Source organism: Dreissena polymorpha, chromosome 9 (genome assembly GCF_020536995.1).
Source record: "Dreissena polymorpha isolate Duluth1 chromosome 9, UMN_Dpol_1.0, whole genome shotgun sequence".
Taxonomy (NCBI): Eukaryota; Metazoa; Mollusca; class Bivalvia; order Myida; family Dreissenidae; genus Dreissena; species Dreissena polymorpha.
In genome coordinates this window covers 52,319,045-52,345,351 of record NC_068363.1, presented here as the reverse complement: position 1 = coordinate 52,345,351, position 26,307 = coordinate 52,319,045, and the positions used below count along the sequence as shown (strand labels likewise).

Below are 26,307 nucleotides of genomic sequence, written 5' to 3'. Positions count from 1 at the left end.
CTTAACATTTTATTAAAATTTGAATATTTTGCATGCAATAATATCTAATTTTAAACAATATCATTAATAAATATTCTATTATATTACTCTTTACAGATATTGGTCATTATATATCTATATTATCGGTTGATTTATTGCAAATTTGTTGGTGTGTAACCCGAACTATATTTTCGGTGTAATATCTTCACTCTGGATCAGCAGACGATTTATTTCATAAATCTTACGGAGGAATCCGAGATAGCCGATGTATCACGATTGGTAATATCTTCCGCCTAGAGGCGTTAGACAGATCGCCGATATGGCGGAATTGTCCGAGGTGTCCCGATTGAGCAATAACGCCAATCGTGATACATCGGCTATCTCGGATTCCTCCGTAAGATTTATGAAATAAATCGTCTGCTGATCCAGAGTGCAATAACGCATATCACTTTGAATAGTGTAATGTAACCGCTTAGTAATGACTTTTGGCGGAAAAACAATAACAACAATATCAACATAAATCTACGTGAATAGTCTTTGTTCAAAATGAGTGACATTCAACAAATTGGCTCAAAGATTGGGATCACTTCACCGAGAGTATTGAGGTTAAACAACTTGTAGTACCACGTTTAATAAAAATGTGCCTAACAGCATTGACGTTTTTACATTAATCACGTTTCGCTTCGTTCCTTTACTGTTTCGAACCATTCCTATTTTTTGTCTCCTACCGGTTTCAACGGAGGGGACTTATGGTTTGCGCTCTGTGTGTCTGTCTGTCAGTCCGTCAGTCTGTTACACTTTTCTGTATCCTGCGATAACCTTAAAAGTTCTTCATAATTTTTCATAAAACTTGAAACATGGACAGATGGCAATTCGGACATTATGCATGTAATTTCATTTTGTTCCTACGTCAAAAATTCTGGTTGCTATGGCAACAAATTAACAAAAAGGAAATGACAATGGTGGAGCCGGTAGGGGACATATATTGCTTGGCAATAGTCTTGTTTCTCATGGTTACTCGTAGCTAAAGAACTTAAGCGTACAGTTTATATAGTATTGACAGACTTGTTAAATGTTGCGCCAGTCAAAAATCATAAAAAGCGACATTTAAAGTTATGGTAGCCAGAACTAGGTTACTCGTAGTCAACGACTTTCTGTTTCAGTTAGACAAAAATTGTTGGATACATCTTTTATAATCTTTGACGTAGGAATCTGCTTTGTTTAATTGTAATGCATTGAGCTAAATTAAAATCAATTGAAAATTTCTTCGTTGTTAACATTTTATTTACAGGAAGGCAGAGGAATTTGTCCAGTTACTTGAAATTCGCAGTAATAGTGGTGGCCTATCAGCCCTGAAACTGCCTGCAGGCTGTACCACTGTTGCCTGTATTGATCTTGCTGCCAGCACTTGTAATCACTATGCTGATAAGGTACTGGCACAACTTGTATTGGGCTCATTGAAAATATAAGGCTTCTTTCATATTGTCAATTGCTGAAAAATCAAATTAATGCTGAAAATGAATATTTCTATGTCTATTGATGTCTATTGAGTGGACTGAAGATTTATTAATGGTGAAAATGAATCTTTCTATGTCTATTGATTGAGTCAGGGACCTATACAAACAAATGTTTGTATAGGTCCCTGATTGAGTGGACAGAAGATTTTTAGCTCTACTTTGACCAGGTGATAATGCATGTTTGGCATTTATATTTTTATGTCCCCCACCACTATAGTGGGGGACATACTGCTTTTGCCCTGTCTGTTGGTTTGTTGCTTTATTTGCAGTGCTCCAGCTAGCAATAAATAGAGGGGCGCTGCGCCCCTCTAAAATTTGCCCTCTTAAAAAGCGCCCCTCTATTTTTCTGTTAAATGCCCTTTTGGTCTCTTAAGTTTCTGTTTTCAGGCTGTATAAATCGCCAGAAACATCGACATGAATACACAGATAACACCTTTCCGGTACATGACTGCCTAGGGCATATTAAGTCAACACATTGTGAACAAACAAGCTCCAAGGGCATGGTTTGTTATCAGATCACTAATTAGTCTTTTGTTGCAGACGATAGTAACATGCTGTGAGAGATTATCTCTGGGGTCACGCTTGGTTAGGCACAATTACACTCTAATGAAATCAAACTCAGCACTATTGCTTTTTTAACTTCTGAATTCTTTGGCTATGATTTTTTTCCCAAAATAGTGATTTTTAATTCAAAATACCTATTAAATTTTAGTCCGAAATTACGGCATGGAAAAATATATACGTGTTTGGATTTTATTTCTGAACTTTAAAACACTGTCTGTCCACAATCATGATTAATTTTAACATGAATAGGGGCATACAGTAGTTATTTCAACAAATAAAGAGCTTGTTTGGAAGGAGGATTTATCACTCTGCAAGTAAAATGTCATTTTGATATTATATATTTTCGCGACCTAACAAAACTGTCAACGTTGTTGACATTAGTTGAAATAATGTGTTGTAAAATAAATATATAATATTTTTAACAATAACAATGTTTCATTTTAATCTCCAGACTGGATGCTTCTTTATGGTGACATTGATCATTGTTCAGACTTTAAATTTGTCAATATAGATTTTTGTTTTAATTAATATTATTGTGGACAAACATTGGCTCAAAGTTATTTAAAGCAATGAATTTAAGAGTTGACAGTCACAACGTTTTTTTGACCCAGTGAAACCCCTGAATTTATTTCATGTTTTCTTTGTTTCTCTAATATGTGTAGTCGGATGCTAGCCCAAGGCCAATTAAGTTGCTTATGAAATTGGCTACTAAGCACCAATGTAAATAGTAATATATTATTATAATTTCATTACACAAAATGAGGAACAGCATACAATTGGTGAAATCATTCAATGCACAACTGTTTACAATTCATGAGTATAAAGTATAACCAAAGTATATACTTAAGTATATTTATAACCAAATGCCCTATTTTCCAAAATTACGCGTGAAATGTGCCCTTTTTGGGAAAGCTCCCCTCTATTTTGAAAAGCTGGCTGGAGCACTGATTTGTTTGCTCCAACTTTAACATTTGCCGTAACTTTTGCAATATTGATGATAGCAACTTCATATTTGGCATGCATGTGTATCTCGTGGAGCTGCACATTTTGAGTGGTGAAAGGTCAAGGTCATCATTCAATGTCAAAAGTCAAATATATGGCTCAAAATCGCTCATTTAATGTACACTTTTGCAATATTGAAGATAGCAACTTGATATTTGGCATGCAAGATCAAGGTCATTCTTCAAGGTCAAAGGTCAAATATATGGGGACATAGTGATTCAAAAACTCATCTTGTTCTATTTAAAATCAAAGTATTTATCATTGATACACCATGCTTGGCTTTTCTGTCACCTCTGTTTGTATTGGTGTGGTAAGCTAAACGAGGACAGTAACTGCATGATTCTATTGCCAAAATGATATGTTGACTTTTAGTTGTGTAATATTTCGTTTGAATAATATCTTTTTTATTTATATACGTGCAAATTACTAACATTGTTTATGGTGCAGTGTACATTTCAGGCAAACATAGTTAAAGTTTCTGGAGCAACAAAGAAGATATACACGATGTGTCTGAAGACAATAGAAAGCGTCTTGGATGTGCAGGATGTGAAAACAATACGAGACCTGGCTGTTCAATTTGGGTGTACAGGAGCGGTCGATAAGGCGCAGAAATTGTTGAAAATGTACAAATGTTTTTTTTTATTAATTGTTTGTTTTTTGTTATTATTACATATCATAGTTAGCTTTTGTGATTATTTTTTGCCATGGTGCTTTATCGGAAATTAATTTTTTCAGCAACATCTCCTTAAATGCTGGGCATATTTTCATGAAGCTTCATAGAAATAATTCTTGGCTTGTTCTCTTTGAAAGTTGTTCATATGATTGTGTAGCTAGCCCAGTTTGTAGAGCACTAGACTATAAATCCGAGGATCGCAGGTTCGATTATTATTTGTTCATGAAATCCTTTCTACAGCCTTCTACAGCCTTCTTCCGGATTCAAGAAGATCAGTTGTCAGTTGCTAGTTACATACTGAGTGTGTTCATTGTCAGTTGTCAGTTGCTAGTTACATACTGAGTGTGTTCATTGTCAGTTGTCAGTTGCTAGTTACATACTGAGTGTGTTCATTTAGTAAACCAGTTAAATCAAGTAAATTGTGAGTTGGTGAAATAACCACAATGCCTTGACTAAAATACTGTTGAAAGAAAAAAAACTTTCCGCTTGGCTGCATATTTAAGTCCTAAGAGCTATAAATAATTCATGACCGTTGACGTTTAATGTGACCTTGACATTGAAACCAGAAGCAAAATAATTGTACAGGACACATCAGTTGGTCATCCAGGGATGTACAAGTTTCAGAGCTGAAAACTAAACAGACAGGCTGAAAACTGAATCCACTCACACGCCTACCATGCAACTACTATATAGGGGCATAAAAATTGACTAGATCGACCTTTGAAGAACTTTATTTTGCATTTATTAACATCTGATAGTGGCCCTCTGCCAAGTTCTTTTCAGAGCTTTCACTTGCCATTCCTTTGCTTGAGCCAATTTTATCTTTGTATTGCATTCAATTATCTACTAATAGCTTGATAATTAAGCTTGAATACAGCAAAAACATTTTTATTTGTGTGACATTAATTTTCGTAGATTTTTTAAGTTGACAGATCCATAATTTTTAGATCCCTACCAACAATTATTCCCAATTTTGATTTTTTTCCAAATTAGCATAGTTTCATAGTTAAGTTTGGCAATCCGGCATTCTGCCTTTGGCCAAAGGATATGAATATCCAACTTAATCCACCTTAGTTTTGCAAACCAAATACTACACTGAGGGGATTTCTTTTGCATTACTTAGATGACACTCAACAATTCATGTAAAACTCTTAACCCTTTTCCCCATAAGAAGCAAAGTGAAAATGGCTTTTGCAACAAGCATAAAACCAGAACAGCCTGCAAGTCTTTGCAGGTTTAATGCTGTTTGCTGCTCATCAATAACTAAGTGTCAGAAATGAGCCCTTTAAAGAGGCCTTTTCACAGATTTTGGCATGTTTTGAAGTTTGTCATTAAATGCTTTAAATTGATAAATGTTAACATTGCATATAAAAAGCTCCAGTAAAAAAAAACAAGAATAAAATTTAAAAAAAAAAGAAGAAAAAAGGTAACCCTCAGCAGGACTCTAACCACTGACCCCTGGTGTTCTGGAGTAAAAAGTCTACCACCTAGACCCCTCGACAAACCTTCCGGATACAATACCAGACGTATTTTATACTTAATATAAGCAATCCTCTTAGTTTCCCAAAATATAACGACAACAACAGAACTCTCCTAATTATTAATTTGTTTCACGTTGCAACGCTTTATAATTTTCGGGTTTTTAAATTGTCAAATGATGCAAATAATGGCTATTTTAGAGCATGGTTAATGTTCATTATTACTGTTTCCTCACAAATATCATAACTAAAACGAAAATTTGCATACCTGAAACAACTTTTTTCAATTTTGTCAATTTACCCAAATGTGAAAAGGCCCCCTTTAAAACTTGAATTTAGTAAGAAAGGTATTTAATTAAAGTGAACTTTGTGTTGGACTACAAACGGTCAAAATAAGTATCTAAGTGGGAAAGGGTTAAGTGAGTAAATCATTTTTGATATTGTAAACTTTGTTAAGATGATTAGTGCTAATTGTTATTTCCCACCCTTCATTCCCACCCTTCATTCCCAGTTTTCCCAGTTTGTGTTTCATGTTTTTAGGAAATTGTATTTTTATTAGCTAGCAAGCGGCAGATCGAAGGCAATAAATTTAGTTACAGGATACAAGGTGATATCACAGAATTTCATGTCTACAAATATAAAGAATTTTGTGGTATTTAAATTGTAGTTAGCTATAAATGCCATAAAGTATGTATAGATGATCTGCATTTAGATGAAACAAGATTGAAATCATGCCCCTGGTGTTAAAACAGAACCAGCCCCAAGGGTCACATGGTAAAAAGGTTTCATAGCAAAAGGAGGTAACAAATTGTTGTACCGCTGTACATAGACACCTGGCTGTGGTTTCATTGTGGATTGACCCTTGTCAACTGATCTGAATACGCTGCTAAAAGCTGGTATTTTATGACAACACTCAACACTACCAGTGTTGTTGGTCATCTGAAAGAAAATATTGCAGATAAGGATATATATTTATACTCTTGCACTGGGAAAATGGGGCTTAATGCACATGTATAATGTGTTGTCCCATACTGTGTTTACTACACAGGCTTATCAGTGGCGACACATTATATCTTGACTGGATTTTCATTTAGACGTGTGTTTTTTATGTCCCCAACTATAGTAGTGGGGGACATATTGTTTTTGCCCTGTCTGTCTGTTGGTCCGTTGGTCTGTTGGTCTGTTTGCGCCAACTTTAACATTTTGCAATAACTTTTGCTATATTGAAGATAGCAACTTCATATTTGGCATGCATATGTATCTCGTGAAGCTGCACATTTTGAGTGGTGAAAGGTCAAGGTCAAGGTCATCCTTCAAGGTCAGAGGTCAAATATATGTGGCCAAAATCGCTCATTTTATGAATACTTTTGCAATATTGAAGATAGCAACTTGATATTTGGCATGCATGTGTATCTCATGGAGCTTCACATTTTGAGTTGTGAAAGGTCAAGGTCAAGGTCATCCTTCAAGGTCAGAGGTCATATATATGTGGCCCAAATCGCTTATTTTATAAATACTTTTGCAATATTGAAGATAACAACTTGATATTTGGCATGCATGTGCATCTCATGGAGCTGCACATTTTGAGTGGTGAAAGGTCAAGGTCAAGGTCATCTTTCAAGGTCAGAGGTCAAATATATGTGGCCTAAATCACTTATTTTATGAATTCTTTTGCAATATTGAAGATAGCAACTTGATATTTGGCATGCATGTGTATCTCATGGAGCTGCACATTTTGAGTGGTGAAAGGTCAAGGTCAAGGTCATCCTTCACAAGGTCAAGGTCATCCTTCAAGGTCAAACATCATATAGGGGGACATTGTGTTTCACAAACGCATCTTGTTTGTTAATGCAAAATTCTATAAAAGCGGAAAGTGTTGTCCCTGATTAGCCTGTGGGGACTGTATAGGCTTTTCTGGGACTACACTTTACAAACTTGCAAAAAGGCCTTTTGTCAAAGATTCATTTTCTTTTAGAACAATTCAAGAAATGGAAAATCACGAGGTCAGATTCAGATATCTATTAAACAAGGCCTTTAAGGTGACGATTATTTGCTATCTCTGCCTGCCAGGTATACAGAGTTGCACAGTGTTGACGGAGATGACATGGACTTCAACACAAGCTTGTTTCAAGGGGCGGCCCTGTGTGCTGCATGCAAGTAAGAGTCACTTCTTAATAAGTCATAATTGGGCTGTGTTCTGTGAAATGTATGTATGTATTTCTTTTAACCTTGCGGTCAAGGATAACCCATTAAGTGCAAGCACTTATTTCCAATGGGGTCCTTTGGGTTTTGCTAAAGAGACAGCAAGCAGAAGAGACTGTATTGAGATACAAGGAATCCGGTTGCGATACCCTAGCTCTTTGCGAATAGATCCCTTGGTTCTTTTACGTGCTCAGTGTATAGCACCGATACACGCAAGAATTACCTGGGTTTCATACCAGTACATCTCTAGATGGGTGGGAAACACTTTAAGCATTTCTGACATTTCCAGTGCCCCGGCCAGGAATTGAACCGGAGACCTCTGGAATGGTAGACCAGTTGTTACCACTAGACCACCGCACCACCCAAAAGGGGGTTTAATGCATGTGCGTAGTAGTGTTGTCCCAAAAATAGCATGTGCACGGGCTAATCTGGGATGACACTTTACGCACATGCATTAAATCCCCATTTCATAGGGAACGGACCAAATTATAATTATACTGCATTTGACAGCATTAGTCAAAACAAAAAAAGGTTGAACATAATATCATGAAACTTTATCTGCTGAATAACTTTTCTTTTTTAGCTACCTTTGTTCCAGTTTCAACATTTGTTTCTACTACCAATTGTTTCATGTTCATACAAACAACAAGAGATGCGTTTGTCAGAAACACAATGCCCCCTAATGTGCCGCTTTGAAAAAGTTTCAATACACATGTATATCATTTGGCAGGTTTAGAAATATTCTCCTTTTAAAGCTTATGACATCCCTTGGATTGTATTTTTAGCTCGGCTGTTTTCAGAGAAAACCCGAGGTATTGTCATAGCCAGCTTGTCGTGTCGGTCCGTCGTCATGTCGTCCGCGTCGTGCTAAAACCTTAACATTTTGTTAAGGTTTTTAACATTGGCTCTAAAGTCAAAGTGCTTCTACCTACAACTTTGAAACTTCACATGTAGCTGCACCTTGATGAGTTCTACACGCCACACCCAATTTTTGGGTCTCTAGGTCAAAGGTCAAGGTCACTGTGACCTAAAAAAAATAATTCTGACAAGCTTTTGCAGCCGAGAGTGGCACCCGTTATGCAGTGCTCTTGTTTGACTTTTTACCTTGAAGGATGACCTTGACCTTACACCACTCAAAATGTGCAGCTTCATGATATACACATGCATGCCAAATATCAAGTTGCTATCTTCAATATAGAAAAAGTTATTGCAACACTTTAATGCAAGGTTTAAGTTTTGGGACAGAATGACAGACAGACAGGCCAAAAACAATATACCCCCAATCATTCGATCCGGGGGCATAAAAATCAGGTTTATTGGTCCAAGGTCAAGGTAACTATTCAAGGTCATAGTAAGAAATTAACCCTTGACACTTTGCTGGGATGACAATTTGTCCAGCATGGATAGAATTTTAAGTAACTTTGCAATAGGGATCTCCTTGATGAAATGGAGTTTTGTGTGAAACACCAGGTTGCTTGGTCTATGGTCTACTCACAAATCAAAGTCAAATTTCAAAACATGGTCTTCAAAAGTAGTTACAAGCATACTCAAGAGTTTTATGTTAAACCTTTGTTTTTGTTGCCAAACTTTCCATGTTCAATCCTTGTTTTTCTTGCCAAAAGATTCATTTGTAACTCTTTTTTTACCTCACCTGAGCATTAACAGCTCGCGGTGAACTCTATTTCCTGTGTTCACCTTCATGAATTGTGTGATGTCATCTTAAAAATATCTTTTATCACACTATGAACACAATTTCTATCCAATATTGATGAAATATTGGTTAAAATGTTTATCTTGACAATATTGAGGCCAAGGGTTGATTCTTGGTCACATGTGTCCAAAAATTAGGTCAACCTTATTTATGACTTGATCTTAATAAAACTTGGTCATACAATTTATATTGACAACATCTGGGCCAATCAAATCTGGTTCACAGAGCATATGAAAACCAGATAACAGTAAACCCGCCTTGAAGCCATTTCTTTAACTCATATCTTGATGTAATATGGTCAGAATGTTGATCTTTACAATATCAAGGCCAAGTTTTGATCTGGGTCACATGTCCAAAAAATAGGTCACCAAGTCAGATCTCATTAGAACATTGTTAATCCTCTAAAAGCCTTATAGTGACTTAGTCTTGATGAATCTTGTCAGCATTTTTATGTTGACAATGTCTAATACAAGTTCAACTCGGGGTCATGTGTCCCCAAAAAGGCAACAGTATCCAATCTTTGAAAGAACATAATTATTTTGGAAAGTACAATTATGATTCAGTCTTGATAAAACATGGTAACAATGTTTACCTTGACTATCAAGACCATGATTTAATGTGGGTCATGTGGGATTCAAAAACTTCATTATGTAAAGTCTTTGACAGTTTTGTTCTTTGACCTCAGTTGAGTGCTTTAGGGCAATTATGACACTCTTGTGTTGCCAAAAGTACCATGTTTAACTTTGATTTTTTGTTACCTAGGAAACTGAAGATCAAGGTTGATAAGTCAAAGGTCAAGGAATTGTGTGCTGTTAAGAAGTCATGTTTTGATACATTGATGGGCGAAATGGAAAAAATAGCAGACAAAATTGAAGGCAAGTTTGTTTCCATTATTAGCCGGATTTTTTTCGAAAAAATCTCGGCTTATAGATTGATGTTGTCGGGCGGGCGGGGGGGCGGGCGGGCGGGCGGGGTGGCGGCGTGCTCGAAAATGTTAAAGTTCTTATTTCATGGTATAACTTTGGTATGCTTGGACCTAGAGTCTTCAAACTTGACATGAAGGTTGGCCAGGATTAACAGATGACCACTGGTCATTTCAAGGTCATTCATTTGAAGGTCAAGGTCACTGTGACCTTCAATATAAAAAATGTTAAAGTTGTTATAACTTTGGTATGCTTGGACCTAGAGTCTTGAAACTTGACATGAAGGTTGGCCATAACTAGTTAGTAACCACTGGTCATTTCAAGGTCATTCATTTGAAGGTCAAGGTCACTGTGACCTTGAATGTAAAAATGTTAAAGTTCTTATTTCATGGTATAACTTTGGTATGCTTGGACCTAGAGTCTTCAAACTTGACATGAAGGTTGGCCAGGATTAACAGATGACCACTGGTCATTTCAAGGTCATTCATTTGAAGGTGAAGGTCACTGTGACCTTCAATATAAAAATGTTAAAGTTGTTATAACTTTGGTATGCTTGGACCTAGAGTCTTCAAACTTGAAATAAAGATTGGCCAGTACTAGAAGATGACCACTGGTCATTTCAATGTCATTCATTTGAAGGTCAAGGTCACTGTGACCTTAAATGTTAAAATGTTAAAATTGTTATAACTTTGGTATGCTTTTACTAATTTGCTAATAAAAAAATTGAGATCAAACTTTCCTAATTGTCAATTCAAGTTCATATTTGTGACCTTAAATGTTATTGTTGTTCATGTATATGCATGCATTCAAAACATAACACAAGGTTTGCTCATGCCTTGAAAAGTACTTACATTTCATTTTGACCTTTGAACAATATTTCAGTAATTTAAGTATTGCATTGACAAAAACACGAAAGGTACTTTCCTGTCATTTAAATAAAAAATCCGGCTTCAATGCGGTCATCTCCGACCGCGGAACTCTTGTTTTTATGATTTTATGTGTAACGTTTGATGAACACACGATTACTTTTTGCAGATTAAAAACTGCTGTATACCAGTATACTCCTCGCTCAGTCTGTCCGTCTGTCTGCTGTATACCAGTATACTCCTCGCTCAGTCTGTCCGTCTGTCTGCTGTATACCAGTATACTCCTCGCTCAGTCTGTCTGTCCGTCTGCTGTATACCAGTATACTCCTCACTCAGTCTGTCCGTCTGTCTGCTGTATACCAGTATACTCCTCGCTCAGTCTGTCTGTCCGTCTGCTGTATACCAGTATACTCCTTGCTCAGTCTGTCTGTCTGTCTGCTGTATACCAGTATACTCCTCACTCAGTCTTCCGTCTGCTGTATACCAGTATACTCCTCACTCAGTCTGTCCGTCTGCTGTATACCAGTATACTCCTCACTCAGTCTGTCCGTCTGTCTGCTGTATACCAGTATACTCCTCGCTCAGTCTGTCCGTCTGTCTGCTGTATACCAGTTTACTCCTCGCTCAGTCTGTCTGTCCGTCTGCTGTATACCAGTATTCTCCTCACTCAGTCTGTCTGTCTGTCTGCTGTATACCAGTATACTCCTCGCTCAGTCTGTCTGTCCGTCTGCTGTATACCAGTATACTCCTCACTCAGTCTGTCTGTCCGTCTGCTGTATACCAGTTTACTCCTCGCTCAGTCTGTCTGTCCGTCTGCTGTATACCAGTATACTCCTCACTCAGTCTGTCTGTCTGTCTGCTGTATACCAGTATACTCCTCGCTCAGTCTGTCTGTCCGTCTGCTGTATACCAGTGTACTCCTCGCTCAGTCTGTCCGTCTGTCTGCTGTATACCAGTATACTCCTCACTCAGTCTGTCTGTCCGTCTGCTGTATACCAGTATACTCCTCACTCAGTCTGTCTGTCCGTCTGCTGTATACCAGTATACTCCTCGCTCAGTCTGTCTGTCTGTCTGCTGTATACCAGTATACACCTCGCTCAGTCTGTCTGTCCGTCTGCTGTATACCAGTATACTCCTCACTCAGTCTGTCCGTCTGCTGTATACCAGTATACTCCTCACTCAGTCTGTCTGTCCGTCTGCTGTATACCAGTATACTCCTCACTCAGTCTGTCTGTCCGTCTGCTGTATACCAGTATACTCCTCACTCAGTCTGTCCGTCTGCTGTATACCAGTGTACTCCTAGCTCAGTCTGTCTGTCCGTCTGCTGTATACCAGTATACTCCTCACTCAGTCTGTCTGTCTGTCTGCTGTATACCAGTATACTCCTCACTCAGTCTGTCCGTCTGTCTGCTGTATACCAGTATACTCCTCGCTCAGTCTGTCTGTCTGTCTGCTGTATACCAGTATACTCCTCGCTCAGTCTGTCTGTCCGTCTGCTGTATACCAGTATACTCCTCACTCAGTCTGTCCGTCTGTCTGCTGTATACCAGTATACTCCTCGCTCAGTCTGTCTGTCTGTCTGCTGTATACCAGTATACTCCTCACTCAGTCTGTCTGTCCGTCTGCTGTATACCAGTATACTCCTCACTCAGTCTGTCTGTCTGTCTGCTGTATACCAGTATACTCCTCACTCAGTCTGTCTGTCCGTCTGCTGTATACCAGTTTACTCCTCGCTCAGTCTGTCTGTCCGTCTGCTGTATACCAGTATACTCCTCACTCAGTCTGTCTGTCCGTCTGCTGTATACCAGTATACTCCTCGCTCAGTCTGTCTGTCCGTCTGCTGTATACCAGTATACTCCTCACTCAGTCTGTCTGTCTGTCTGCTGTATACCAGTATACTCCTCACTCAGTCTGTCTGTCCATCTGCTGTATACCAGTGTACTCCTCACTCAGTCTGTCTGTCTGTCTGCTGTATACCAGTGTACTCCTCACTCAGTCTGTCTGTCCGTCTGCTGTATACCAGTATACTCCTCACTCAGTCTGTCTGTCTGTCTGCTGTATACCAGTATACTCCTCACTCAGTCTGTCCGTCTGCTGTATACCAGTATACTCCTCACTCAGTCTGTCCGTCTGCTGTATACCAGTATACTCCTCACTCAGTCTGTCTGTCCGTCTGCTGTATACCAGTATACTCCTCGCTCAGTCTGTCTGTCCATCTGCTGTATACCAGTATACTCCTCACTCAGTCTGTCTGTCCGTCTGCTGTATACCAGTATACTCCTCACTCAGTCTGTCTGTCCGTCTGCTGTATACCAGTATACTCCTCACTCAGTCTGTCTGTCCGTCTGCTGTATACCAGTATACTCCTCACTCAGTCTGTCTGTCCGTCTGCTGTATACCAGTATACTCCTCACTCAGTCTGTCTGTCCGTCTGCTGTATACCAGTATACTCCTCACTCAGTCTGTCTGTCCGTCTGCTGTATACCAGTATACTCCTCACTCAGTCTGTCCGTCCGTCTGCTGTATACCAGTATACTCCTCACTCAGTCTGTCTGTCTGTCTGCTGTATACCAGTTTACTCCTCACTCAGTCTGTCTGTCCGTCTGCTGTATACCAGTATACTCCTCACTCAGTCTGTCCGTCCGTCTGCTGTATACCAGTATACTCCTCACTCAGTCTGTCTGTCTGTCTGCTGTATACCAGTTTACTCCTCGCTCAGTCTGTCTGTCTGTCTGCTGTATACCAGTATACTCCTCGCTCAGTCTGTCCGTCTGTCTGCTGTATACCAGTATACTCCTCACTCAGTCTGTCCGTCTGTCTGCTGTATACCAGTATACTCCTCACTCAGTCTGTCTGTCTGTCTGCTGTATACCAGTATACTCCTCACTCAGTCTGTCTGTCCGTCTGCTGTATACCAGTATACTCCTCACTCAGTCTGTCTGTCAGTCTGCTGTATACCAGTATACTCCTCACTCAGTCTGTCTGTCTGTCTGCTGTATACCAGTATACTCCTCACTCAGTCTGTCTGTCCGTCTGCTGTATACCAGTATACTCCTCACTCAGTCTGTCTGTCCGTCTGCTGTATACCAGTATACTCCTCACTCAGTCTGTCTGTCTGTCTGCTGTATACCAGTATACTCCTCACTCAGTCTGTCTGTCCGTCTGCTGTATACCAGTATACTCCTCACTCAGTCTGTCTGTCCGTCTGCTGTATACCAGTATACTCCTCACTCAGTCTGTCTGTCCGTCTGCTGTATACCAGTGTACTCCTCGCTCAGTCTGTCTGTCCGTCTGCTGTATACCAGTATACTCCTCACTCAGTCTGTCCGTCTGCTGTATACCAGTATACTCCTTGCTCAGTCTGTCCGTCTGTCTGCTGTATACCAGTATACTCCTCACTCAGTCTGTCCGTCCGTCTGCTGTATACCAGTATACTCCTCACTCAGTCTGTCTGTCTGTCTGCTGTATACCAGTTTACTCCTCGCTCAGTCTGTCTGTCTGTCTGCTGTATACCAGTATACTCCTCGCTCAGTCTGTCCGTCTGTCTGCTGTATACCAGTATACTCCTCACTCAGTCTGTCCGTCTGTCTGCTGTATACCAGTATACTCCTCACTCAGTCTGTCTGTCTGTCTGCTGTATACCAGTATACTCCTCACTCAGTCTGTCTGTCCGTCTGCTGTATACCAGTATACTCCTCACTCAGTCTGTCTGTCAGTCTGCTGTATACCAGTATACTCCTCACTCAGTCTGTCTGTCTGTCTGCTGTATACCAGTATACTCCTCACTCAGTCTGTCTGTCCGTCTGCTGTATACCAGTATACTCCTCACTCAGTCTGTCTGTCCGTCTGCTGTATACCAGTATACTCCTCACTCAGTCTGTCTGTCTGTCTGCTGTATACCAGTATACTCCTCACTCAGTCTGTCTGTCCGTCTGCTGTATACCAGTATACTCCTCACTCAGTCTGTCTGTCCGTCTGCTGTATACCAGTATACTCCTCACTCAGTCTGTCTGTCCGTCTGCTGTATACCAGTGTACTCCTCGCTCAGTCTGTCTGTCCGTCTGCTGTATACCAGTATACTCCTCACTCAGTCTGTCCGTCTGCTGTATACCAGTATACTCCTTGCTCAGTCTGTCCGTCTGTCTGCTGTATACCAGTATACTCCTCACTCAGTCTGTCTGTCCGTCTGCTGTATACCAGTATACTCCTCACTCAGTCTGTCCGTCTGTCTGCTGTATACCAGTATACTCCTCACTCAGTCTGTCTGTCCGTCTGCTGTATACCAGTATACTCCTTGCTCAGTCTGTCCGTCTGTCTGCTGTATACCAGTATACTCCTCACTCAGTCTGTCCGTCTGTCTGCTGTATACCAGTATACTCCTCACTCAGTCTGTCTGTCCGTCTGCTGTATACCAGTATACTCCTCACTCAGTCTGTCTGTCCGTCTGCTGTATACCAGTATACTCCTCACTCAGTCTGTCTGTCCGTCTGCTGTATACCAGTGTACTCCTCGCTCAGTCTGTCTGTCCGTCTGCTGTATACCAGTTTACTCCTCGCTCAGTCTGTCTGTCCGTCTGCTGTATACCAGTATACTCCTCACTCAGTCTGTCTGTCCGTCTGCTGTATACCAGTATACTCCTCACTCAGTCTGTCCGTCTGTCTGCTGTATACCAGTATACTCCTCACTCAGTCTGTCTGTCCGTCTGCTGTATACCAGTATACTCCTCACTCAGTCTGTCCGTCTGTCTGCTGTATACCAGTATACTCCTCACTCAGTCTGTCTGTCCGTCTGCTGTATACCAGTATACTCCTCACTCAGTCTGTCTGTCCGTCTGCTGTATACCAGTATACTCCTCACTCAGTCTGTCTGTCCGTCTGCTGTATACCAGTATACTCCTCACTCAGTCTGTCTGTCCGTCTGCTGTATACCAGTATACTCCTCACTCAGTCTGTCCGTCTGTCTGCTGTATACCAGTATACTCCTCACTCAGTCTGTCTGTCCGTCTGCTGTATACCAGTATACTCCTAGCTCAGTCTGTCTGTCCATCTGCTGTATACCAGTATACTCCTCACTCAGTCTGTCTGTCCGTCTGCTGTATACCAGTATACTCCTCACTCAGTCTGTCTGTCCGTCTGCTGTATACCAGTATACTCCTCACTCAGTCTGTCTGTCCGTCTGCTGTATACCAGTATACTCCTCACTCAGTCTGTCCGTCCGTCTGCTGTATACCAGTATACTCCTCACTCAGTCTGTCTGTCCGTCTGCTGTATACCAGTGTACTCCTCGCTCAGTCTGTCTGTCCGTCTGCTGTATACCAGTTTACTCCTCGCTCAGTCTGTCTGTCCGTCTGCTGTATACCAGTATACTCCTCACTCAGTCTGTCCGTCTGTCTGCTGTATACCAGTATACTCCTCACTCAGTCTGTCTGTCCGTCTGCTGTATACCAGTATACTCCTCACTCAGTCTGTCCGTCTGTCTGCTGTATACCAGTATACTCCTCACTCAGTCTGTCCGTCTGTCTGCTGTATACCAGTATACTCCTCACTCAGTCTGTCCGTCTGTCTGCTGTATACCAGTGTACTCCTCACTCAGTCTGTCTGTCCGTCTGCTGTATACCAGTATACTCCTCACTCAGTCTGTCTGTCCGTCTGCTGTATACCAGTATACTCCTCACTCAGTCTGTCTGTCCGTCTGCTGTATACCAGTATACTCCTCGCTCAGTCTGTCTGTCCGTCTGCTGTATACCAGTATACTCCTCACTCAGTCTGTCTGTCTGTCTGCTGTATACCAGTATACTCCTCGCTCAGTCTGTCTGTCTGTCTGCTGTATACCAGTATACTCCTCACTCAGTCTGTCTGTCCGTCTGCTGTATACCAGTATACTCCTCACTCAGTCTGTCTGTCCGTCTGCTGTATACCAGTATACTCCTCGCTCAGTCTGTCTGTCCGTCTGCTGTATACCAGTATACTCCTCACTCAGTCTGTCTGTCTGTCTGCTGTATACCAGTATACTCCTCGCTCAGTCTGTCTGTCTGTCTGCTGTATACCAGTATACTCCTCACTCAGTCTGTCTGTCTGTCTGCTGTATACCAGTATACTCCTCGCTCAGTCTGTCTGTCCGTCTGCTGTATACCAGTATACTCCTCACTCAGTCTGTCTGTCTGTCTGCTGTATACCAGTATACTCCTCACTCAGTCTGTCCGTTCGTCTCCTGTATACCAGTATACTCCTCACTCAGTCTGTCTGTCCGTCTGCTGTATACCAGTATACTCCTCACTCAGTCTGTCTGTCTGTCTGCTGTATACCAGTATACTCCTCACTCAGTCTGTCTGTCTGTCTGCTGTATACCAGTATACTCCTCGCTCAGTCTGTCTGTCTGTCTGCTGTATACCAGTATACTCCTCGCTCAGTCTGTCTGTCCGTCTGCTGTATACCAGTATACTCCTCACTCAGTCTGTCTGTCTGTCTGCTGTATACCAGTATACTCCTCACTCAGTCTGTCTGTCTGTCTGCTGTATACCAGTATACTCCTCGCTCAGTCTGTCTGTCCGTCTGCTGTATACCAGTATACTCCTCACTCAGTCTGTCTGTCTGTCTGCTGTATACCAGTATACTCCTCACTCAGTCTGTCTGTCCATCTGCTGTATACCAGTATACTCCTCACTCAGTCTGTCTGTCTGTCTGCTGTATACCAGTATACTCCTCACTCAGTCTGTCTGTCCGTCTGCTGTATACCAGTATACTCCTCACTCAGTCTGTCTGTCCGTCTGCTGTATACCAGTATACTCCTCACTCAGTCTGTCTGTCCGTCTGCTGTATACCAGTATACTCCTCGCTCAGTCTGTCTGTCTGTCTGCTGTATACCAGTATACTCCTCGCTCAGTCTGTCTGTCCATCTGCTGTATACCAGTATACTCCTCACTCAGTCTGTCTGTCTGTCTGCTGTATACCAGTATACTCCTCACTCAGTCTGTCTGTCCGTCTGCTGTATACCAGTATACTCCTCACTCAGTCTGTCCGTCCGTCTGCTGTATACCAGTATACTCCTCGCTCAGTCTGTCCGTTCGTCTGCTGTATACCAGTATACTCCTCGCTCAGTCTGTTAGTCTGTCTGCATAAATGTTAAGCTTGTACGATGACCTACATCAACATTTCTAAGGCGATTAAATTCAAACTTCAAATAAACCATAAAGTTCATACGTGCATGAAAGTTTGTATCTCCAATCATCCACTCAACCTGTAGTTTTTTGCCAATCAACATAGATGATAAAGCAAAGCATGGGTATTAGAAATGTTTGTGACAAATATGTGTGTTTTATTATGCCCCCCTTCGAAGAAGAGGGGGTATATTGCTTTGCTCATGTCGGTCGGTCGGTTGGTCGGTAGGTCGGTCCGTCCACCAGGTGGTTGTCAGACGATAACTCAAGAACGCTTGGGCCTAGGATCATGAAACTTCATAGGTACATTGATTATGACTTGCAGATGACCCCTATTAATTTTGAGGTCACTAGGTCAAAGTTCAAGGTCACGGTGACCCGAAATAGTAAAATGGTTTCCGTATGATAACTCAAGAACGCATACGCCTAGGATCATGAAACTTCATGGGTAGATTGATCATGACTCGCAGATGACCCCTATTGATTTTGAGGTCACTAGGTCAAAGGTCAAGGTCACGGTGACCCGAAATAGTAAAATGGTTTCCGGATGATAACTCAAGAACGCATACGCCTAGAATCATGAAACTTCATTGGTAGATTGATCATGACTCGCAGATGACCCCTATTGATTTTGAGGTCACTAGGTCAAAGGTCAAGGTCACCCGAAATAGTAAAATGATTTTCGGATGATAATTCAAGAACCCATATGCCTAGGATCATGAAACTTTATAGGTAGATTGATCATTACTCGCAGATGACCCCTATTGATTTTCAGGTCACTAGGTCAAAGGTCAAGGTCACGGTGACCCAAAATAGTAAAATGATTTTCGTATGATAACTCAAGAACGCATATGCCTAGGATCATGAAACTTCATAGGTAGATTGATCATGACTCGCAGATGACCTCTATTGATTTTGAGGTCACAAGGTCAAAGGTCACGGTGACCCGAAATAGTAAAATGATTTTCGGATGATAACTCAAGAACACTTTTGCCTAGGATCATGACACTTTATAGGTACATTGATCGTGACTTGCAGATGACCTCTATTGATTTTCAGGTCACTAGGTCAAAGGTCAAGGACACAGTGACAAAAGTCGTATTCACACAATGGCTGCCAGTACAACGGACAGCCAATATGGGGGGCATGCATGTTTTACAAACAGCCCTTGTTTCTATTTAGGAACCCAAGCTGTTTAATTATTTTTATCATTCCCACGTTTAATTGGAACAGTTTGATGCTTTTGAAATAGCATTTATCTATTTGAAGTACAAGGCTTTTTTGTCTAATTTTATGGCCATTATTTAGATATATATTAGATATAACATAAATTTTCAATTCTTAAGATTTTGGTTTATTAAAAAAATATAAAAAATTTGCATTTACTGGTTTGCCTTTGGGATGTTAGCAAAAAGTATTGAAAATGAATATTTTTAAATGTTCATTTTTCATATTTTTGTGTTCAGAACATTCTAATTTTATGCAGTTTTATCAATAAATCTTCATATTTTAGTTATCATTGAATTATACCCGTTTTTTTTCCATAATAAGGAGAATGAACACTTTAACCCTTTCCCAATCAGAAGCAAAGTCAAAATGGCTGTGTGCAAACAGCATAAAGCCAGAACAGCCTGCGAGTAACTTGCAGTCTCTTTAGGTTTTATGCTGTTTGCTGCTCATCAGTATCTAAGGGTTGGAAATGAAGCCTTAAAATTTTACTCTAGTAATCAAGGTCTTAAATTAAATTAAACTTTCTGAAGGACTACACATGCATCAAAATATGTATCTAAGTAGTAAAGGGTTAATACCCATTTCATGGCTATAGGTAAGATTTCCAAATGGCAAAAAGAAGCGCTCTAGTATACTGTCGGCAAGTACATTACTTGACAGTTATATAAGGAGGTCTGTAACTGCAACTGCCTTTTAATTTCAGATGCTAAACAGGCGTCCACAAAGAAACGAGTCCACACACTGATCGATGAAGTGGAAAGACAGATGGAAGGTAACATGGCTAGTCAGAACATTTTGAAAATCCTAATGTACTGGACATTGTTTCCACTTTATCAAACTTATGATCTGGGGGTCTCGGGTTTGATCCCCACAAAGGAATCATCCTACTGTAGCTTCTTCCATAGACACCAATCATTGGTTCTTTCCTGGAAACAGATTCAGGTACTGCAATAAGTCCAAGGCTTTTGAAGAAACCAAACTAAATACAAATATTAAGGTTTGAACTATTTGCTTAGGAAGCAGGTTGAGTCGTAGGTTGTATCAGTAAAATGTTTGTATAATCTTTATACCCCAATAGTTATGGCCTTTTTTGGTTACACTATATCAAAATGAATCATGTTAAGACTACAGTATGTACTCGGTAAATTGTACTTAACCCTTTACCACTATGATACATATTGTGACACATTTGTAGTCCCTTATAAAGTTAAATGTAATTAGAGACCTTTCTTACTTAAAGTTTTAAAGGCTTCATTTCCAACCCTTAGAAACTGATGAGCAGCAAACAGCATAAAACCTGAACAGACTGCAAGTTACTTGCAGGCTGTTCTGGTTTTTTTGCTGTTTGCACATAGCCATTTTCACTTTACTTCTGAGTGGGAAAGGGTTAATACTTTTGTAATGTTCAAATTTTCCTGAAAATTTGCCAGTAGACCATTTCTCAATGTTATAGATTGAAATGTGTATCTTTCAGAGGCGATTTTTTTTTTTTTAACTAAACTTAATTAGTTTAATATGCATGTGTTTGCTAAATCAAAGTCAACTCATTGCGGTGGTGTCTGCTCAATGTTACCGTAAACATGGGATAAATATTGCTTAGTTTCACAACTTGACGATATCTTTAATAGCAGTATACGGTGTCTAGGAACATTGTAAATGTGGGATAAATATTGCTTAGTGTCACAACTTGAAGAAATCTTAAATAGCAGTATAGGTTATCTAGAAACAGTGTGAACATGGGATAAATATTGCTAAGTGTCACAACTTGATGAAATCTTAAATAGCAATATACAGTATCTAGAAACATTGTGAACATGGGATAAATATTGATAAGTATCACAACTTACGAATAACTTAGATAGCGATAAACTGTAACAAAAAACGTTGTTTTGCAGCTTTGCCGGAGAAGAAGGTGCGTGATGAAACCTCGGATGATGTTAGTGTAACGACCCCTGCAGACTTTGCAGAGTGGAAGAGAAAGATTCTGGAGAATGCAGCGAAAGCAAATTCTTAACCACCAGACTGCTAAAGTTTTGAAGTAACTTCAGAATTTTATTCATGTGAAAATGTGTCTTGAAAGCATTTAAATTATGTAAATACATAGTGTAGTTACTTAACAGCATCATTGACATTTGCATTTTGCAGTTTCAAACTGAACTGAAGATTTAGTTTAAACCCTTTCAACTAAGGGTTTTGCAAAAAGGAAAACATAAAAATCCATTACAAGTGAGGCTTTTCATTTTTATTAATTTGTTTTATATATATTTCAGCCATAATAAATACAGCAACAGTGTAATATAAACTGACATAAATACTATAATTACAAATGGCTGATGATTAACCCATTTATGCTTTGTGGACTCTCCCATCATTCTTAATTGGATCAATTTATTTTCAAAATTAGGGATGTCTAGTATATTTATTTCTATATTTAGAATATTTCTTACAGAAATTCCTTTAAGCAAACAGTGCAGACCCTGATGAGACGCCGCATCATGCGGCGTCTCATCTGGGTCTTCGCTGTTTGCCAAGTCCTTTTTTCTAGATGCTAGGCATAAATGGGTTAATTTAACCTGTTTACAACTTGCAACATCTTTAGAACACAACATGACCATGATTTCAATAATTTCTCATGCAATTATGACATGATTTCTCTATAACACGTATACATGATACACTTATATCATACAAGAAAGAACTGGGGTATAACAATCTCAAGATGCAAATAAAAAACACACAATAACCTCAAATCTCTGCCTGCTTGGTTTGTATTGCTGCACTAATGTAACCAATGATGCGTTATATAAAAGATGCAAGTCAAGCCCATAAAATGTAATCTTCCTATTACTTTTACATTTTAGAATGTTGTTTGGATTGGAATTAGAAAATGGGAGAACATGACTGCTGTTAGTTTCGCTTGAACATATTGTTAAAAAATTCCTGAACTGCTTGATGCACACAATATTAAATGTTGACCTTAACATGGTGTAATTATTCACATTGAGCTCAGATTAATGTGAAGGTGCTATCGATATCGAAATGGAAACAAACCATACACAGACATTGACTTTTCATGTGTACTGGTTATCTGTAATCAGAAAGAAATTTACAAAATCTGAATATAGTCCAGATGCAACAAGTAAACAATAGTTAAAATTAAACCATTTAAAGAGGAGTATACAAATGTGACAGACACTGATACCCCAAACAACACTCATTTGTACAAAAACAGATCCACTAGATATTCTACAGCGGACAAAAAGACAAAAGGTCATTATTCATCCAAAATCGGTAACATTTACAATTCCATCTTTTTCATCATACACACATTTAGGTCATTAAACTGTGACAGTTAGAGCAAGATTTACCAAGTAGTTAAAGGGGAGTTAACAATTACATAAATTTGAGACTACTTTTTGTGGGAAAACAGACAAAGGGCCGTAATTCTGCCAAAACTAATAGCAGCCATGATTCCTGTTTTACCATAAGTAAGGGTTTTGCTGTTGATCTGCATTGTCGCAAAATGTTAAAGTGGTGACATTCTTTTCAAAGTGGCGAATTTCATTACTGACACCCAAGCTTGTAGTCTGTGCTGATCTGTATCACAAAAAATACATTACTGGAGCATATTCAGTCACTAAGTTATTATAAGCTACATATTAAGGTTAATCAAATGTGAATGTTTGAGCAAGATCCAACCAGTTGTTACAGGAGTTGAAAAAACACAACTTTGGGACTATATGTTCTATATTAAAACAAGAGCTGTCTCCATAGGATGACATATGCCCCCGATAAGTTATGAGCATTTTTCGAAACCTAAACGCAGATTTCGAAACCTAAACGCAGATTTCAAAACCTAAACGCGGACCTTAAGGTCAAGGTCAAAGGGGTCAAAATTTGTGTGGAAAGGCCTTTTTTATATACACATGCATACAAAATATGAAGGTTACATCTGAAGGGACATAAAAGTTATGAGCATTTTTCGAAACCTAAATGCAAAGTGTGACGGACAGACGGACGGACAGTGCGATCACTATATGCCCTCTTTTGGGGGCATAAAAACCTTCAGAAGAGCCATAATTCAGCCCTAAATTCTTTTCTTTGAGATCATCAACAAATAAAGGTTATTCAAATGTGAACGTTTAAATGAGATCCACCGAGAAGTAATAAGAGACATTGAAAACAAATGCATAAGAGGACTTTACATTCTTCAGTGGAAAAACAGAACATAATTATTCTAAAACTTGCCCGAGCCAAAATTTCTTTCTTTACTATCATTGATACATAAAGGTCATTTAACTGAAAGTTTTTAACAGGATACACCTACAAATTAAAATGGATTTCAAATCACAAGTATCTGGACGTATGTACGTTTGTATAGCAGGACAAATGCAATATTTATGCCTCCGATTGTATTATTGTATTATTAAATATGTTGTATAGAAAAAGAGATTATGATCCAAGTTTGTAAATGTTCTGATGACAAGCTAATACAATGGAAGACGTTTTATGATTAAGTCATTTTCAACAATCACAAATTTGTGTGCTTTTGCCATGCAACTGATCATCCAAATTGAGACCTAAACTGAAATTAGGACTGCAGGCAAAATATGCATAAAGCTATGAAACCGACTTGCAGATCAACATGTCAATATATTTTAAGTAGAACCCTCCACAGACTAGGTCACTGTGAGATTTCATCTGAAGTCTGCCATCAATGGAACATGCATGCTGGTTACCAGGCTACCTTGGTCTGGTTCCATCTTCGTGTCATCACCAACATCCACCTCTTCATCTGTATCTGAAAACCAGTCCGAAACAAGGGTTAGTTTACACCTACATGTATATGTGTTTATAATTATTAAAGCTTGATTGTATCACAAACATAAGACACTTCAAGAAACCAGATTGTTTAAATGGATTTGTCTGTGGAACTCTAAATAAGGATCAAACCTAGAGCCTCGTGGGAAAGCATATCCATTAAACAGTTTGTGACTGTCAAAAAGTGTCAGTTTCTTATCTGAAGTCCATATTGCATTAAACAAATGTATCTTAACAAGAGGGCTTGAAAGGCCCAAAGTCGCTCACCTGAGATAACAAGATATTATTGGTACAAATCTTCTGACCAAGTTTCACGAAGATCAGAAAACAAATGTGGCCTCTAGAGTGTTAACAAGGTTTTACTATAGCCATATAAGGAAAAATGCCCCGCCCCGCCCCCTGGCAGCCATGTTTTTCAACCAACCGGCATCATTTTTTAACTCTTCCGAGATATTATCGGGATGAATCTTCTGACCAAGTTTCATGAAGATCAGACAGTAAATGTGGCCTCTAGAGTGTTAACAAGATTTTACTATAGCCATATAAGGAAAAATGCTCGCCCCTTGGAAGCCATTTTTTTCAAGCAAACATAATTATTTTCGAACTCATCCAAGATATCATTGAGACCAATCTTCTCACCAAATGTCATGAAGATTGGACAATAAATGTGTCCTCTAGAGTGTTAACAAGGTTTTACTATAGCCATATTAGGAAAAATGCCCCGCCCCTGGGGGCCATGCTTTATAAGCAACCAAAACCATTTTTCGAACTCATCCAAGATATCATTGGGACAAATCTTCTGACCAAGTTTCATGATGATCGGAAAATAAATGTGACCTCTAGAGTGTTAACAAGGTTTTACTATAGCCATATGAGGAAAGTAGCCCCGCCCTCGTGGTGGCCTTGTTTTTCAACCAACCGGCATCATTTTTAAACTCGTCCAAGATATTACCAGAATGAATCTTCTGACAGAGTTTCATGAAGATCGGACTATAAATGTGGCCTCTAGAGTGTTAACAAGATTTTACTATAGCCTTATAAAGCCATATAAGGAAAAATGCCCCGCCCCTTGGCGGCCATGTTTTTCAAGCAAACGTAACCATTTTCGAACCCATCCAAGATATCATTCAGACAAATCTTCTGACCATATTTCATGAAGATTGGACAATAAATGTGGCCTTTATAGTGTTAACAAGGTTTTACTATAGCCATCTTAGGAAAAATGCCCCGCCACCTGGCGGCCATGTTTTGCAACCTATCAGCATCATTTTCGAACTCGTCAAAGATATTATCGGGATGAATCTTCTGACTAAGTTACAAGAACATTGGACAATAAATGTGGCCTCTAGAGTGTTAACAAGATTTTACTATAGCCATATAAGGAAAAATGCCCCGCCCCTTGGAAGCCATGTTTTTTCAAGGAAAGGTTACCATTTTTGAACTCATCCAAGATATCAGTGGGACAAATCTTCTGACCAAGTTTCATGAAGATTGGAAAATAAATGTGGCCTCTAGAGTGTTAACAAGGTTTTACTATAGCCATCTTAGGAAAAATGCCCCGCCCCCTGGCGGCCATGTTTTTCAACCAACCGGCATCATTTTCGAAACTCGTCCAAGATATTATTGGGATGAATCTTCTGATTAAGTTTTATGAAGATCAGACAATAACTGTGACCTCTATAGAGTGTTAACAAGATTTTACTATAGCCATATATAGCCATATAAGGAAAAATGCCCCGCCCCTTGGCAGCCATGTTTTTCAAGCAAACGCAAACATTTTCAAACTCATCCAAGATATTCATTGAAACCAATCTTCTGGCGAAATTTCATGAAGATTGAACAATAAATGTGGACTCTAGAGAGTTAACAAGGCAAATGTTGACGCCGCACAACAAAAAGCGATCACAAAAGCTAACCATGAGCACGTTGTGCTCAGGTGAGCTAAAAACATTAAATCAAATTTTAATTACTCATGCAAAGAAAAAGGTTTAATTAAACGCATAATGGTGAGGAAAGTTTTTACAACCAGCTTTATTAACTATACTAGCTGTAGTCACGATTTTAATAAAAGTCAAGAAATACTTTAACCATTCTGAGAACAATGACTTACATGTGCTGGAGATGCTAATAACATTTTTACGATGTCGACACTGAATAATGAGTTTTATGTTGAATCTGCCTTCAT

The 26,307-nt window shown here is 39.4% G+C and overlaps 2 protein-coding genes across 7 annotated transcripts in view; one reads left to right on the top strand and one right to left on the bottom strand.

The window, feature by feature from the left end:
- Positions 1–417: 417 nt before the first annotated feature.
- On the top strand, positions 418–21,529 carry LOC127844816 (origin recognition complex subunit 6-like). Its single transcript, XM_052375327.1, has 7 exons — positions 418–584; positions 1,271–1,409; positions 3,522–3,685; positions 7,284–7,370; positions 9,889–10,001; positions 20,005–20,073; positions 21,197–21,529. The coding sequence occupies exons 1-7, from the start codon at positions 526–528 to the stop codon at positions 21,313–21,315; spliced, it is 750 nt and encodes a 249-aa protein (XP_052231287.1). The 5' UTR covers positions 418–525; the 3' UTR covers positions 21,316–21,529.
- Positions 21,529–26,307, bottom strand: part of LOC127844796 (uncharacterized) — a 24,739-nt gene continuing 19,960 nt past the window's right edge. For all 6 annotated transcript variants that reach the window (XM_052375292.1, XM_052375291.1, XM_052375290.1 and 3 more), the window contains one exon: positions 21,529–24,102. In XM_052375292.1, coding sequence (XP_052231252.1) covers positions 23,999–24,102 — 104 coding nt within the window. In that variant the 3' untranslated portion in view covers positions 21,529–23,998. The remainder of the gene's footprint in view (positions 24,103–26,307) is intronic.

Excerpts from the sequence above, each read along its gene's own strand:
- LOC127844816 (XM_052375327.1), top strand. The coding sequence starts at position 526 with ATGAGTGACATTCAACAAATTGGCTCAAAGATTGGGATCACTTCACCG. Across the intron at positions 585-1,270 it reads ACTTCACCGAGAGTATTGAG|GAAGGCAGAGGAATTTGTCC; the intron begins GTTAAACAACTT and ends TTTTATTTACAG. Across the intron at positions 1,410-3,521 it reads GTAATCACTATGCTGATAAG|GCAAACATAGTTAAAGTTTC; the intron begins GTACTGGCACAA and ends TGTACATTTCAG.